This window comes from Alosa sapidissima, chromosome 21 (assembly GCF_018492685.1).
Source record: "Alosa sapidissima isolate fAloSap1 chromosome 21, fAloSap1.pri, whole genome shotgun sequence".
Classification (NCBI taxonomy): Eukaryota; Metazoa; Chordata; class Actinopteri; order Clupeiformes; family Clupeidae; genus Alosa; species Alosa sapidissima.
Genome location: NC_055977.1, coordinates 28,806,227 through 28,823,041, shown reverse-complemented (window position 1 = coordinate 28,823,041; position 16,815 = coordinate 28,806,227). Strand labels below are relative to the sequence as shown.

Below are 16,815 nucleotides of genomic sequence, written 5' to 3'. Positions count from 1 at the left end.
GTGACTCAAAGCCACGAAACCCCTCGAAACCCCATAACTCTGTCCGCCACACACACACACACACACACACACACACACACACACACAGACACACACACACACACACCACACACATCAGTCTTGTCACATGCATTTATAATATAATATACTACACTGATATATGATATAATACACTGAAAGAAGTGAAAAATACTGTCAAACTGTGGTGTCTTCTGCGGTGATGTCATCAACATGTGACTAACTAAGCAGGATTGGTAATGACATCACCAATGTGTGAATGACTGAGGAGGACTGGTAGTTACAGATTTGATGTGTAATGATGATTTAGCAACATGTAGGTTGTTTTCAACAACTGACATCATCAATGTGTGATTGATTAACTGAGGTGACATCATCAGTGTGCGACTGATTACCTGAGGTGACATCATCAGTGTGTGGACTCACTGTACTTGCTCATCCTACTTGCCATTCTAACGATGCGTTCATGGGCACGGAAAAAACTTTTTTTCCCAGTGACATTATCATTCACGTCGCTTCAATCCTTGTTGTGGCATCCATGTTTTTCACACATTCCAACGGCAAAGCAGTCCCTGATATTCCCAGATGGCATGAATGCACCATAACCCCTCCTGCTCTAATGGTGCGTTCATGCCACCTGGGAATATCAGGGACCGCCCCCGTGATTACTTTGTTTTTCCCACTGCGAGTTTTCATGTGCTTTGCCATCGGAATGTGTGAAAAACATGGATGCCACAACAAAGATTAAAGCATACACTCACTAATCTTAAATAAACAACTGTATTTGCTTCAAAAATATGGTGTAAGACGCTTGTGAAAGAAGGATATGCAGCTTTCAAGTGGAAGAGTGGAAGTTCTCCCCTTATTAGACATTCTCTGATGAACACCGTAGCCATCTTGGAGCGGGGATCTGAAACTCTAAACTAGTTCTCCCATGTTCTCAGTGTTAGCAATTTAGCAACTTTTGGCCATCCTCACGACTAGCAACAAATTTTGCGACTTCTCGCAATGATGCCAAACTGACATTGTTGAAATGTCAGAAAATCACCCTTCTCATGACTGTTTCGTTTGTGAATTGGGCTACATCGCATTCACCCAAAGCGTTGCCTCATGATTACAAAAGTAATGACTGGCCTACACTATGTAGTATCAGACCATGTTATTACAGGGAAGTAGATGTTCTATAGGTCTAACACCTCAGCTGCAGCAACTTGTGAGATTACAACCGGAATCAACGAGACGAGAAGTAGGCTATGTAGCCTCGATCTTGTCAGTGCAGGACGAACAGACTGTCGGTTGAGGAAGACAAATAGATATATTCTGTCGCTCTGTCCGAGTGGAATATATCCATTTTGCGCTGGTTAGCCCTTACATCACATTGTCGATGAACAAAGTTAACAATGAAGTAGATTATATTAATATCAAAAGCTTACATTTTCTCTGGACTTGATCATAAATACATGTTTGACATTTGGAACGAACTAAAAAACTAGAAAATCGCTTGAGATTTTGACGATTTATTTTCGTAAGACCTTTGTCTAGATTGACACTGATGCATTAAAGAGGAGTGGATTCCCCGTACCAAGATGGCGGCTCTATTGATGCATTCATCCCAATGAGCAGCAGTGGCAAAGGCGACATCTAGTCAATATATGCAGTATATATATGGGGGGGCACTGTGGTGACCTCATCAGTGTGCGATGGACTGACCGAGGATGGCGAGCACCATGCCGTCCTTGAGCACCTCCATGGAGCCCGAGCAGACGAAGAAGAGGGCCTGGAGCGCGTCGCCCTGCCGCAGCAGGTACTCGCCCGGCGCGCAGAACGTGGTCTTGATGTGCAGCGAGAGCGAGCGCAGGCAGCCACGGCTCGCAGAGGAGAACACCGACAGCTCCAGGATCTCCTTATTCAGGTGCATGGTGATGTCCGAACGCAGCTCGTCCGGGAAGTCCTTCAGCAGCTAGAGAGAGGGAGAGACAGAAGGAGAGACAGACAGATAGAGAGGGAGATGGAAAGAAAGAGAGAGAGACAGAGAGGGAGACAGCACAAAAAAGAGAATATGTGATGTGTATTACCAAGTCTATTTACAATAGAAGTTTGAACTTTAACAAATTAAGTGTTAGCATTTTGTTAAATTCTAAACTAAACATTATTATTACTTCTGCATTATTGTAACTATTAAACACACACACACATTCAGCCACTCAGTTTTCCCATTTAAGGTAGGCTTACTGTTCTGTACACTGCACACACAAAACACACAGGTAGAGGAGTGATTCAGTGCATTACACAGAAAGTGCCTTGATTAGAATCAGGGACTACACCTTTAAATATCACACTTAACTCGTGAGTGACAGTGCTCCACTATCCACCTTCAGCTGTCAGCCATTACTGTAAGTCCTGCTCTCACATCAGCCTTCACATCAGCCTTCAGCTGCTGTCACAGAACTTCTTCAGTGAATCAGTCAGTCACTCATTCATCTACAGGTCCTTCTGTAAGTCAGTCACTCACTCTTTTATCTAAAGCTCCTTCTGACAATCGGGGCCTTCGCTTTTGCGCCCACTTCAGGCGTATCTGTTTTGCAATGTGCGCGTTAAAACATGGCGAGGTATGGACAAACAGGCCGCACTGAGGTAAAAGCACAGACTGCTTCATAGCCTACACTGTATTCGCCAACAGTGTTCTAAACTCAATAAAATTGCAGAGCTGTACTCAAAGCTGCCATATTGTTCAGGCACCACAAACGTTTCAAGTTCACTCAACTAGTTTCCCAGTTATTGATTATTTTGACAAGATTAGCTCTTAGTATATGAGTAGAACTGACCCCCAAACTCATTTCTTTCAAGAGTGGATTGAAATTACGTCTGACGTAATAAAGACGTGCAACTTCATTGGTTAGGTTCATATCAGCATGGCAAATAACCTAATAACCTACACAAACCAACATAAACCAATAAAATCGTAAATCCCAATGAATGGTGAATGAACTAGTCTAAAATCGATTGTGGCAGTTGTAAGTTGATACACTTTGACACAGGGCTGCCAACTTTTCAAAAAACCTTGGAGTGAGATTTGGTGCGGCCAACCAAAATTTTGCTGCGGAAATTTTTGTTTGGCTCGTTCAGCATTATACCGTACAGTAAAAAAAAAGTACATTGGTTCTCAGATGTAGGGACCAGGGTCCCAGAGTTAAATTAATATTGGTATCAAAGGGATCTAGCCTAATGCTAGGACCATGGGCGTTGGAGGCATTCTGAAAGTGGGTGGGACATTTCAGTGGGGGGTATGGGGGTCCTCCCCCAGAAATAGTTTTTTTGGACTAGATGCAATTTCCTGAATTCTGGTACATTTTAACAGGTTATTTACATACTTCTATATAACAAAATAAAGCCAGCCTACGAAATTAATAAAAAGTAAATCAGGCATAATTTAAAAATAACTCAATATATAGGCTACTTGGCTACGCAATAAGGTTTCCATTACAGCACCGCAGACGTTCAATGAACGCATGAAAGCGGATAAAGTAAATTAAATATCAAACTAAAGCGAAAATGTCATGCTTTTGAAGGCCTACCATTGTGCAGTCTAGCTGTGGTTAGTGACGTGATGCTGTTAATGGGGAGTTTTACATAAACCTATAGGTTATTATTTATTTGGCGTACAAACAGCACTGGTATTTCGCACGGCAATAGTGGGGGGGGGGGTCCAAACTAACAATTTTAAAAAGTGGGTGGGTGTTTTGTAAGAATTTAAGAAATGTTTGTATATTTTAACTTTTAAATGCATCAATCTGGTGCACTTTTAAAAATAAATTCAGAGGTCAGACTTGCTTATTTTTATGGAAATATTTGTGCTGTAGCCTAAGCTATTTTGCACTTCAGAATTATAACCATGCATACACAGGTGGAATAGTTATGGTGATATTGCAATAAGTTCACAATCACAAAAACATATGGTCCATTTCACAGTTCAGAAATGTTCAGCACTCCATGAAATTATGCAGAAGTGGTCACCTGTGTTTTTCAGCTAGTTCATTTAAGATAATATATTGGTCATTGTAATGGCCATAGCCTACAGGCTATTCCTTTTTCAGGATGTACCCATATCTGCATGATGTGAATGTTTGCATATGGCTTATGTCAGGCTTTATATCAATATTTGTGTCTCCTTATTTGATTTTCTTTATATTTTTGCATTAATGTCACTAGAAAGCATGGCAATATAAATATATTCATTTATCTGTGTAAGTGGGATTGGCTGGAACCTGACAATATAAGAACCATGATAGTGGGATAATCTACTGAGCAATTTACAAAAATGTATGTAGGCCTACTGACAAATAGTTTACATTAGAATACATTATAATTTCGCCCCAATGAGGCTATGTAGAAATGTGTTGCAATTTCAAAAACAGAGGCATGCTTTATATCCTCGTATTCGGTACGGTTTGCTGTTTATTGTGATATTAGGTTTGCCACATGTTGTGTGAAGGGTTAGTGAGATATTACAACCGAGAGTAATGGGTGTGCACTGTGTGCAAAATGCAAATATGATTAGCCTAAATTGCACGTCGGTTCAATGATAATTTTCTCGCGAACCATTTACCACAGCAACTTGGCGCTAATATCATTGGAAAGCTTAGATTCCGCTCGTTCACATGATGTGTGTGATATCATGTATAGGTTTAGTTTAGTTGAACCTCATCTGCCAGGTATTTTACCTACCACGTTGACACTTCAGCGTGAAAAATACTCAAAGCATAGGCCTACCTGAAGCCGGGGGAATGCGCCTGGGATGGCTTTTGAAGTAGCATCGCAAATGAGAGAAAATTTAGAAAATTCCACAGACAGGGGGTGCTCTTGAACCCTCTCACCGTTTCTGAAAGCATAACCGTGGCTCAACAGGTAGATCTATAGGCTAAACTCATTTTTCAGGCATCTGACCGACCGGGTTGACACTTCAGCGTGAGAAATCGTGGGTGTGGCGTGTGAGTGTGTGAAACTAATCAAATGCGTGTGTCTCACGGCCAATGCGTGAGAGTTGGCAGCTATGCATTGACATCGTAGGCCTAAGACTAATTGTTTGCAAGGACTGCTGCGCACCCGGATGTAGGCAGGCAAGCTGTAAGCAATCAGTGAGATGATCCATCAATCATCATCAGGCTGCAAGCCTTATAGCCTCTACACAAAGGTAAGGACGCGCCTTAATGTAGGTGTACTTTGTTTATTTATTTGTGTACCGTCTTCCAGCGGGCAGACCTCAGCTAAAGTGTAGGTTATGTAAGAGAGACCTTTTGCGGGCTAGCTGCATGTTTTAGCGAGTTAACTAAAGTTTGTTGTCTGAGCTGTCAGCCAGCCAGCCAGCCAGCCTGTTGTTGCACTACTTTAGTGACAAACAGTATGGTTTAGCATTACCAAAGTTCCTTTATCATCTGTTTGTGGTGTGGCCTACTTTGGCCGCGCAGGTTAGACACCAAAGCAACGTTTCATAAGTTGGAAATCAAACACATGACACGCACAAACAGGCAGCGCACTTTTAAACATTTTATTAGTAGTAGGGCTGGGATAAACGATTATTTTTTAAACTATTAATCTAGCAATTCTTTTTTACATCGATTAATCTAACGATTCATTTTTTCAGTCCGATTCGATTTCGATTCGATTATCTCCCCATTAATTCACTAATAGCAACTTATACATGTTTATTTACATATCTGAATGAAAAAACATTAATTCTTTAACATTGCAATATATGTTTATTGCTCTTCAGGTAAGATTCCAAAATAAAAGACTATACAAGTGCCAAGTAATGCATTCTTAGTCAGAGGTAGCATTCAATAAAGTTCAGTAGTGTATGTCTAATTGAGTGCCTGTCATTTTAAGACGTTTGTGTGGGAATCCTTGCAATTAACATTAACACAGTTAAAAGGCTGCTGGTGTGTGGATGGAATTCATAACGTAGTTAGTTCAAATAACGGTTTGTTCTTCTCCTTTGGACAAGCACTTTTGAGTCTTGGAAAACACTTTTCCATTTACATCGGGATTTTGCAAACATTCAGTCAATAAAATGAGCCCTGCATGAGTAACGAATACAAGCAGCTGCAAGTAAGCATGCTAAACTTGACATCCAAACAGTATTCTAACGTTAGCTTTGAGATACTGCTTGATTGCATACTGTAACTTAAAGGAGAATTCCGGTGTGATATTGACCTAAAGTGTATTGAAACATGATACCGAGTGTGAACGTATGTCTCATAGCCCATCTCGGCTTGTCCCCTGCACTCCAAAATCTGGCGCTAGTTAGCCGATGCTACCAACAGCTTTTTCAATAGTGGTGCTTCGGCATCGGGCTAGCCATGCAAATAAATCACTGTTTTACACCCATTTACGAGGCTCAATGTATCTCCACACTTCATTGGTAGACTTCCGAGGGCCCTGACATTTAAAACGAGACATTGAGAACTTTGAAAAAGCACTGGTAGTTTACTTACAAGACGATTTATACAGACAGTATCTTCACAAAGTTTAGCGTTTGCAGCCATCTTGAATTTAGTCACGAAAAGTCGAGCAACGAGTAAGAATGAACTGGTATGATAAGGGATCAGGTTCCAAAAATAATTCAGTGGAAATGCATGGATTCCAGTTTCTTCCAGTAGCAGCAACTGGAATCCATGCATTTCCACTATGACTTACGTTTGAACGCCTCGGTTCCACGCCAGAGTACAAAATAAACTTGGTGTACACCTTCATTAATGTTGATTTTCTCTCGACTGGAGGGTCATACTATCACGACATTCTACTGAAATAGGGAGGAGGGTTTGGAGATCATGATACCGTGTCCGAAATGTGCATCCATTGCTCAGAAAAATAAGGCTTTGACAAATTCTGGGAAATTCTTGGATTCTGCCATAGACCTCAATGTTAAAAAAAGAGCCGATCACTGCATAAATGTGCGGGGCGTGTACTGCTACCCTATTTGCATAAATTTCCAGGGACAGGAAATGGCCTCTCATGAAGTATCTTCGTAATCAACCATCTTTGCTGAAGGTGTCCGATTAAAAATATTTAGCAGCACACGTTATGCTTGACGAATCGACGCTCATATTTTGTGTCGACGTATTTTTTGCAAAGTAACACTGCAGGGTAATTCTTCAACTATGATACTTTTCTTGTCCTTGGAAGAAATAAGAAAAACTAAAAAATATTTACTACTTTTTTGTTTTTGGTGGTGGAAATGACATGGTGACGTGGTGGAAATGACATTGCCCTAAAAACACAGTTTATTTGCTTCATAGTAGGCCTACTAAAGAATCTAGTAGAAACAAAAACATCATAATTACATAACATATGGCAGGGACGCATTTTTTTGTTTTAAATCTTACAGTAATGCTTTTAAATTTGTCTATGTATGTCATTGTCATCTCCACCACACTTTGTCATTTCCATCACAACACATATTTTAAGTTAAATGTGTAAAAATAATACAACATACAACATTTCTGGAAAATTAATAAATTTAATATTTTGGCTGATATGTGTAATATTTAATAAAATACATTTGGAACAGTAGATGTTATTTTTGCTTGAAAACACACGTTTTGTTGTTTGGAAACGTGTGATTGGGCAGTCGTGGCCTACTGGTTAGGGCTTCGGACTTGTAACCGGAGGGTTGCTGGTTCGAACCCCAACCGAGCAGGGCACCTAAGCCCTCACTGCTCCCCGAGCGTGGCTGTAGCAGGCAGCTCACTGCATCGGGATTAGTGTGTGCTTCACTTCACTGTGTACTGAGTGTGTATTAGGGCAAGTTTCTAGAAAGAGTAGATAATTAACATGCAAAAAGATTTTTACTGAAAGATGTTACTTTTCTACATCACCAGGTCAAAGAGTACCATAGTTGAAGAATAACCCTGCAGCAATAGCATATATGTCTTATATTATTGTCAATTCCAGTTTTGTTAACACGGATAGGAAGCCAAGTTGTAGCTCTGAACTTACTGACAATAGCCTAAGCATGATCAATGGCAACGTCTGACTCTGATTGGCCTGCCTATACAGAGAGATGAAGAGACTGTCTGACTGACTTTTGTTCAAAAAAGTGAAATAATACTGTTCATAATATTTTTCCCCTCAGGACCAGATGGCTGTGTGACATGTTTTCAGTTCTGTGCAAGGAACCACCATCACACCATGGTAAGTGATAACTTACTTGTCCTCCATTTACTAGTGTCACAATGTAGCCAACGTGTAGCCTATATTATTATAAGTTATAGTGATATTTTGTAAGCATTTATTTACCAATGAGAATAGCCTAGCCTAATGTTATCTCTTTGCATCTCTCCACAGGGATACACAAAGGCTAGGGTTGAGTGATGTTTTTGTATCAAAGAAGGGATGACCCCTTAAGACTTATTTTATGTGCCATTTTCAAAATGTGTTGGCTATGCAGGTCATGTGACGCCTCTTCCGAGACACAGGCTCAGTTACTTTGCCATTATTAGTTAAATCACAGTCAGTTTTCAAGGGTCAGCCCATTACCATGCATACACCACTCACGCATTTGCTCATTCCAGTCTATTAATGCACTGAACATTCATCTCTTATGATTTCATAGAAAGACAGAGCAGGAGGTTGCATATCAGGAGCGTGAAGGAGTTAATCTTGTATTTATGTCACCTGTACTATAGTCTTGTTTAATATATGCATAGGATTAATATTCTGCTGATTTGTCTTCCCATTACCCCACAATCCCTCTGTCTTTCTAGGAAGATGTCAATGTCAACAGCAGAAGGAAAATTACTCTGCAGGCCCTTCCCATCTTCCTGTGGGAAGATGGATTTTTTAAGACCTGGAATGTAAGTTGTTTGTCCTCTTTCACTCTTTCTTTTTTTTTACTTTGTCTTCTCTATATTTTTTAAACACTTTATTTATGGTGTTTTTTCCACAAAACAGATAATACATTTGTAGATTATAATGTGATATTTTGGTCAAAACAGCAACCACAACAATTGACGCCACACCTACTAGACAAATAAAGACAAAGGGGGGAACCCCCCCCCCAAAAAAAAACAACAACAAACAAACAAACAAAAAAACCCCAACAAAAACAAACAAAAGGGGTGCATCACTGTATAATTAGGACAGGTAAGTAGGATAGAGCAACAATCTACACATGAGGTATATTCTCACAGTTCCAGGCCAGGTAAGGTATCCACATATTGTATAAAGGGGTCCCACATTTTATAAAATTTGTGAACAGAGCCATTGAGAGTACATCTAATCTTTTCTAGCTTCATATTGAGCATGACGTCTCTAAACCATTGACTACTTGTTGGAGGAATTGAATCCTTCCATTTAAAAAGAATGGCACGTCTAGCTAATAAGGAGAGAAAGGCAATGACAAATGAATGTACTGGGAGACTGGACCCATCTGAGGATGATGCAATACCCAAAATGGCCATTGTTGGGGAGGGCTCAATATCAAGATTATATGATTTGGAAATTGTGTCAAAAAAGGAATCCCAGAAAGGCGCCAGTTTAGGACAAGACCATAGCATATGGTAGTTACTAGCCGGGGCCTGTTTGCACCTGTCACAAATGGGGTTTATTGTTGGAAATATTTTTGCTAGTCTAACTTTGGAAAAGTGCAGTCCATGAAGGACCTTAAATTGTATTAAAGCATGTCTGGAACAAATAGAACTGAGTGTATCCATTATCTGTGAATAAATCATTGACACCCTACCTTTTTTTAACAAATTCACCCTTAACAGAGAGTCTAGACAAGACAAAGGGGGAGGGTTTGGGAAATTGGGAAATTTCTTACGTACAAAATCCCTGACTTGTAAGTAGCGGAAAAAGTGGGCATTGGTCAGCTCATATTTTGCAGACAGTTGTTCAAAACTCGCAAAAGTATTATCAATATATAAATCCCTAATGCTATATATACCTTTGTCATGCCAGGTTTGGAAGCCTTTATCTAATAAAGATGGCCGGAAAAGGTGGTTATTTACTATAGGAGAGTGGGAAGAGATGCTCTGGATACCCAAGCATTTTTTGAATTGTTTCAGAATGTGTAATGACTGAGTTACGATTACATTTCCACTCACATTATTAACCGTTGGTGGCAGAGATGCGGGGAGTAAAGCGGGGAGTGAGTGTGGACTGCTTGTGGCTCGTTCGATTTGAAGCCACGCAGGAGCAGTGCCACTCCAATCTTTCAACCATAAAGAGATAACATTCAGATTTGCAGCCCAATAATATTAACGGAGGTTTGGTAAGGAAAGTCCACCACAGGTTTTTGGTCTCTCCCAAAATTCTTTCCTTATGCGTGCTGATTTATTATTCCAAATAAAAGGAGAGATTGTTTGATTAAATGCCCTAAAAAATGTCAGTGGTATAAAAATAGGTACAGCTTGAAATAAATAAAGATATTTGGGTACTATGTTCATTTTTACAGAGTTTATTCTCCCAATAAGGGATAATGGTAAAGTGGACCAGCGTTTGATGTCTTTTTTGGTCTACTCCAGAAGAGGGGCAAAATTTTTCTTAAATAAATGATGGTAGGACTTGGTAACTTCTACTCCAAGATATGTAAAAGAGTCACCTGAGAGCTTAAATGGTAGGTTGGGATATTTTTCGGCAGTTTTATTAATGGGAGCTTCAGGTATGCTCGCGATAGGATTGGTGGTATATAATAATAAATCGTCTGCATAGAGTGAGACTGTGTGTGTTAGGCCACCACGCACAATACCTTGAATGCGACTATTGCTTCTTAGAGCTATTGAAAGTGGCTCTATAGCTAGAACAAAAAGTAGTGGACTTAGTGGATCTCCTTGTTTGGTCCCCCTGTGTAAAGAAAAGTAATCAGAGGAGACTGAATTGGTATAAACTGATGAAGTTGGGTCAGTGTATATCAACTTAATTAGTTTAATGAACTTACGGCCAAATCCAAATCTAGACAATGTATGGAAAAGATAGTCCCATTCGACCCTATCGAATGCCTTTTTGGCATCAAGTGATATTACTGCTTCTGGAGATTTACTAGGTTTAGTATATATAATGTTAAACAGGCCCCTCAAATTAAAATAGGACTGCCTGTCCTGGATGCATCCAGTCTGGTCTTCTGAAATTAAATAAGGAAGGGCTGACTCAAGGCGGAGTGCAATAACTTTTGAGAATACTTTACCATCACAATTTGTCAAACTGATGGGTCTGTATGATGAACAGTCAAGCGGGTCTTTGTTTTTTTTCAGCAGTAGTGTGATAGATGCCTGACGGAGGGTGGGCGGGAGAATTTTATTTTTTAGTGCTTCCTTATAGACTGAGAGAAGAAGAGGGGCTTACATTTTTTGTAGAATTCTGTGGGGAATCCATCAGGGCCAGGGGCCTTACCACTTTGTAGAGACATTATTGCAGTTAATATTTCTTCTTGTGTGATTGGCTGTTCTAAGTTCACCTTGGTTTCAGAATCAATTGTAGGAATATCTAAATTAGAGAAAAAAGTGTTGAATTGGTGCTGATCAGGTTCTAGGTCTGAGGAGTATAAGTTGGAGTAAAACTCTCTGAATTAATCATTGATGGCTTGATGATCCTCAGTTACTGAGCCATCAGATAATGTAATTTGGGAGATGACATGAGATGCTGCTTTTTGACGAAGCTGACTGGCCAGTAATTTGGAAGGTTTATCGCCCTCTTCGTAGAATCTAGAGCGGGATTTAAAGATTAACCTTTCTGCCTCAGTAGTTGACAAAAGATCAGCTTCAGTTTGCAAGCCTATTCTCGCCTTGACCAGATCTGGAGTTGGAGAAGCCGAAATGCGGCTATCCAGAGCCTTAATTCTAGAGGACAGATCTGCAAAGTTATTTTGGTGAATTTTCCTTGTGTAAGCATTATGAGCAATGATCTGCCCTCTAAGATATACCTTAAGTGCTTCCCATAATGTTGAAGCTGAGACGTCATCAGTAACATTTGTATCTAAGTAGATATCTATTTGTTCTTCAACAAACAAAACAAAGTCAGAGTCAGCAAGCAGAAGTGGATCAAGCCGCCATGACCGTCTTAGCCTTTGAGATGGGAGGTTTATAGTCATACTAACAGGTGCATGATCAGAGATCATAATTGGATTATATTTACTGTACATTCAGAAATAGCATTCAGCAGAAAAGGATCCACTAGAAAAAAATCTATTCTTGAAAATGATATGTGTGCATTAGAAAAAAAAGAATACTCTCTCTTGGTGGGATTTTTAATTCTCCATGGGTCTATCAATTTATGCATATCCATGAAAGATTGTACTACTTGTGCTGACTTATTTGGCCTTGACACAGAGTGAGATGAACGATCCCAAACTGGGTCCATTACCAGATTGTAATCACCAGATAAAATAAGACGATGACTGTCTAGATTAGGAATATAACTAAACATTCTCTTAAAAAAACAGTCATCGTCAAAGTTGGTGGCATAAATGTTAACTAATATGACTGGTAGCTGAAACAGCTTTCCCACGACCATTATATATCTACCATTTGGATCAGAAACAGTATTAGTTGCATGAAATTGAATATTTTTATGAATAAGTATGGCTGCACCTCTACTTTTACTATCAAATTTCGAATGAAACATCTGTCCCACCTAATCCTTATGAATCCTATTATGATCTCTGTTACGAAGGTGGGTTTCCTGCAACATGGCAATGCCTACACCAAGATGTTGTAGGTGTAAGAGAACCTTTTTTCTTTTAACAATATGATTAAGACCCTTCACATTCCAACTCAGAATATTCACATCCCTGTTACCTGGGGTTGCACTGAAATTATGTTGTGCCATTGATGCTCCTCATTTAAGATATTTCGATATCTATTCTAATTGAATGATAAAATGTAATAGTGGATGCACAGAAAAAATAAAAAACATACACATCACACACGCAGTCACATTTAACATATACTGAACAAAACCCCGGTGCCATAAAATGGCAACCCCCCCTTAAACACTTTGAATTTCCGCAAACTCTCATTTGCATTCTTCCTGCTGTTAGCAAGAATGTCTAACATTGTGAACCACGAAAATGCCATGTAGTTACACAGCTAACGATAGTGAACTTCATGCGCTTCTTGTCATGGCTGAACTGTAGTGTGGCTAGCAGCTGCTTGGATTCGGAGAAGGCGGCGCGGCGCTTATTAATGTCTGGGCTGAAATCGGGGAAGATGTGAATTCTTGTTCCATTGTAGGTAAGTGTACCTTTCTCGCGCGCCAGGCGTAGGATCCGCTCCTTGGTCTGGAAGTGATGTAACTTTACGATCAGTGGTCTTGGTCTGTTGCCCTCTCCGGGCTTAGGGGCCAAGCTTCTGTGAGCTCTATCCACGGATGGTGGTGTTTGAAAGTTGTCTTCCCCAATCAATTCCAGAAGTAGCTTAGCAATGAACTCCGTTGGCTTGGCTCCCTCTGTATTTTCTGGTATCCCCACTATTCGAATGTTCTGCCTTCTTGTGTAATTTTCCAAGTACGTTACCTTGTCCCTCAGCTCACGATTCTCTTTAGCTAGGGAGGCTTGTGACAGTTCCACACAATTCAGTCTTGTCAAGATCATTAAGTCCATCCTCCACACTCGCGATTCTCTGGCCAAAAGCATTGAGCGTTGTATTCAGAGAGGCTATAGATGTCCGGTTTTCCTCTCGAAACGAGTCGATTGAAGCTTGTATTGCGTTAACTGCTTTTGCTAGCGCCGCCATGCTCTTGGAATTAGCCTCTGCTTCTGAGTTAGCCATGGTGTTGGCAGCGGTTCTTGAAGTCGACCTAACTTCTCTTGGCTCTTTAGGGGTCTTATGCGACATCGTAGAAACACCATAAACGACGTAGTGCGCAAGATATCAAAGTCTGGCTATCAGTAAGGTTCACAATATATGAATATAAAAAGATTTTGCAGGAGCTCCTGTAGACACGTCTACTCCTTAGGGATGCTCAATAGCGCCCTAGTTCGGGCCATTTAAACTTGTTAAGAATTGTGTCGGGCCTTCGGCCCTTTTAAACTTGTCAAGAATTGTCTTGTCTTCTCTATATATCTGTATTTCTATTCAGCCCTCTCTGATACTACCTTGCAGCCAAAAGACAACAACCACAACCATCTTCCTAGCCACCAGAATAGCAGTTAAATCATACTACAGTAATTCACCAAATATGTCATATTTGGGAATTTTACCTGAACTTTTCATTCACTGGTATTTCATATTATATTAAATACACATGTAGTGTTTTTCATTGACTACTCTACTCATTAACTAATTACTGTCATGTTCTTCAGGCAGAAGAAATTGACCTGCCAGACTTCTCCGATGCAGCTGTGTCTTGGGTGATACAGACTCCCTTGTCAGGGTCCCCGTGGAACCTTAAAAAGTCTTAAATACAACTTTCGGTTTTTATGAACTAAAAAAGTCTTCAATTGTCTGAAATGTCTTGAATTTTCAAAAGGGAGGTATTACATTTTCGTATGGGACTGCCGAGCGAGTGAAATGTCTCCATCCGGTTTTGTGTATTTTTTTTATCCGCAATTACATTTTGGGGGGAGCATTTGTTCTGTGCGGGTGTCATCTGCATTCTGTAGATCAAGAAGTAGAAGGCTACTGGAGGAAGTGTAGTGGTTGCAAAGTGAAGATGTTTTTAACGTGTGTATCACAAAAGGTGTGAAAAGAAAAGAAAAAATATGCCTGTCTCTTATCCAAATTTCAGAGGTGGACAAACTGAGTTTATTTGCGTTTAGCCTCCACTAAATCCCTAAACCTAAGGGATTGACATTTTCATTAAAGCCGTTATTTTAGAGATTGGGCTTGAGGAAGCTTTGGTGTTGAAGATGTTGATTGGAAGTTGTTTATTATTTTTGCCCCTGCAGTGGGGGAAAATAATTGGCTTATTGGTTGATATGGGGGTGTGTGATTGTGATAGTAATAAGCAGAGAGTGGCATTGACTATTTCTTTTAATCTCCTTTTGCTATGACACTTCTCAAGTGCAGGCCTTTCAGCAGAAATCAGATTTCACCCGATGTGACTCAATGTGAGGCACTCAGCGGCAGCTCAACCTAAGCAGAGTGTAGGCCTAGTGGTAATTCTGTGATCACGGTAAGGTGGACTGCGGTAGTGGGTTTTTTAAAAGGGCATTCAGAACATGTTTGGTTCATGTCAACAGCCACAAGCGTACATGGAAGCTCTTATTCCAATAACGTCTATAAAAACAATATATTTATGGAATAAAACTAGACAGGTACCTCAGATTAGCATTACTGTTTATTGTTAATCTGCAATTATCTGCAGCCAGCGGAGGGCATTTATAGCCTACAATGCACCTGGACAATACTGTGCCTCTGCCCTCCACCTTCATCAAACATGTTCTGAATGCCTTTTTTAAAAACCCACTCCTGCATGGCGCAGTCCCGTGATCACAGAACTGATAGTGTCCACCTCTTATTTTACCACTACACCCCCTGTTTAGGTTGAGCTGCCGCTGAGTGCCTCTAATTGAGCGGGCGAAATATCATTTCTCTAGACAGGCCTGGACTTGAAAAGTGACATAGCAACAGGAGATAGAGAAAATGGTCAATGTCATTCTCTGCTTATTATCGTCACAATCACACACACCCATATCAACCAATCAGCCAATTGTTTTTTTCCCCAACAAACAACTTCCAGTCAACATCTTCAACACCAAAGCATCTTCAACACCAAAGCATCCTCAAGCCCAAGCTTGCCGACCAAAGGCATAATGCACTCTAAAATAACTGCTTTAATGAAAATGATGTCAATCCCTTAGCAGCATAGCGTTTCATAAACCATGGAAGTGGAGACTGCTGGTCAAATTATGCCCGGTGCTTCTTTCACTTGTCTGATAATCTGCTGCGCAGACTGACAGAAAAAGAAAGTTTTCGCAATCAGGAGGAAATACACGTAAAGTTCATCTGTTTACATCTCTCCAGCGTGTGTTGCTGGCCTAGCCTACCCAACAGGGAAGTGAATAGGCTTGCTTGTCAGCCTTTCCCAGTACTTTGCAAACCGCATAGCAGTTTTTTCAGCAGAAATAATATTCTAATAAAAGTAATATGCGAGAAGGACCTGTCTCTTAATTAATAGGGGATTTCACTTACATACACTTTACATTTCACTTACACACTTCCCATACATTTTTTTAAAACAAGTCAGTGGTTTTACAATGTTTCAGTCAAGCTTTGGTTGGTTTAGATCTTTGGCAAGTAGCCTAGGCTACTACAGACACAGGTGAGGAACAGTCAGCCTCAGCCAGTAGCACAACCAGATATGTACAGCCAGCTTCAAAAGCAACGAGTCCAGACCCTACAATTGGCCATTTATAGCTGTGAAGGTGATTCACACACAATTAATTTTCTTTCCCCAAAAATCTATATTTGGTAACTTCTGTAGACATCCAAAATGGGATGGGTGTTAAAGTTACAGTGTTGTCATGTTTATCTTTTTTGGCGTGGTATAGTCTTATTTTTTCCATTTAGATGTCTTGAAAAGGTCTTTAGATGTCTTGAAAGAGTATTTAAATTTGCACTTGAAAAATGTGCAGATACTCTGCTTGTGAAGTTTGGTCCTGCTATCCATTCTATAGTTCTTGAGGGAGATATTGTTGTGTGTGATATAGCAGAGTTGACAGAGACATTAATTTAGCTATTTGGCTTAATTTATGCACTTTATCTCGATTATCCAAAGCAATTGTCCTACACATTTAATTTCATTCAAAAAATTATAATGGGTTTGGAAGACCTGAAGCGGTTACCTCCTAGACTGCTGCTT

General features: G+C 40.1%; 1 protein-coding gene and 1 long non-coding RNA gene across 2 annotated transcripts in view; one reads left to right on the top strand and one right to left on the bottom strand.

The window, feature by feature from the left end:
- kcnh8 (potassium voltage-gated channel, subfamily H (eag-related), member 8) overlaps window positions 1–16,815 on the bottom strand; it is a 62,490-nt gene that overhangs the window by 10,864 nt on the left and 34,811 nt on the right. The window contains exon 11 of the mRNA XM_042076940.1: window positions 1,729–1,978. Coding sequence (XP_041932874.1) covers window positions 1,729–1,978 — 250 coding nt within the window. The remainder of the gene's footprint in view (window positions 1–1,728; window positions 1,979–16,815) is intronic.
- Window positions 8,047–14,403, top strand: LOC121695819. Its single transcript, XR_006026172.1, has 3 exons — window positions 8,047–8,208; window positions 8,781–8,870; window positions 14,315–14,403. It is a non-coding gene; the product is annotated as an uncharacterized LOC121695819 (long non-coding RNA).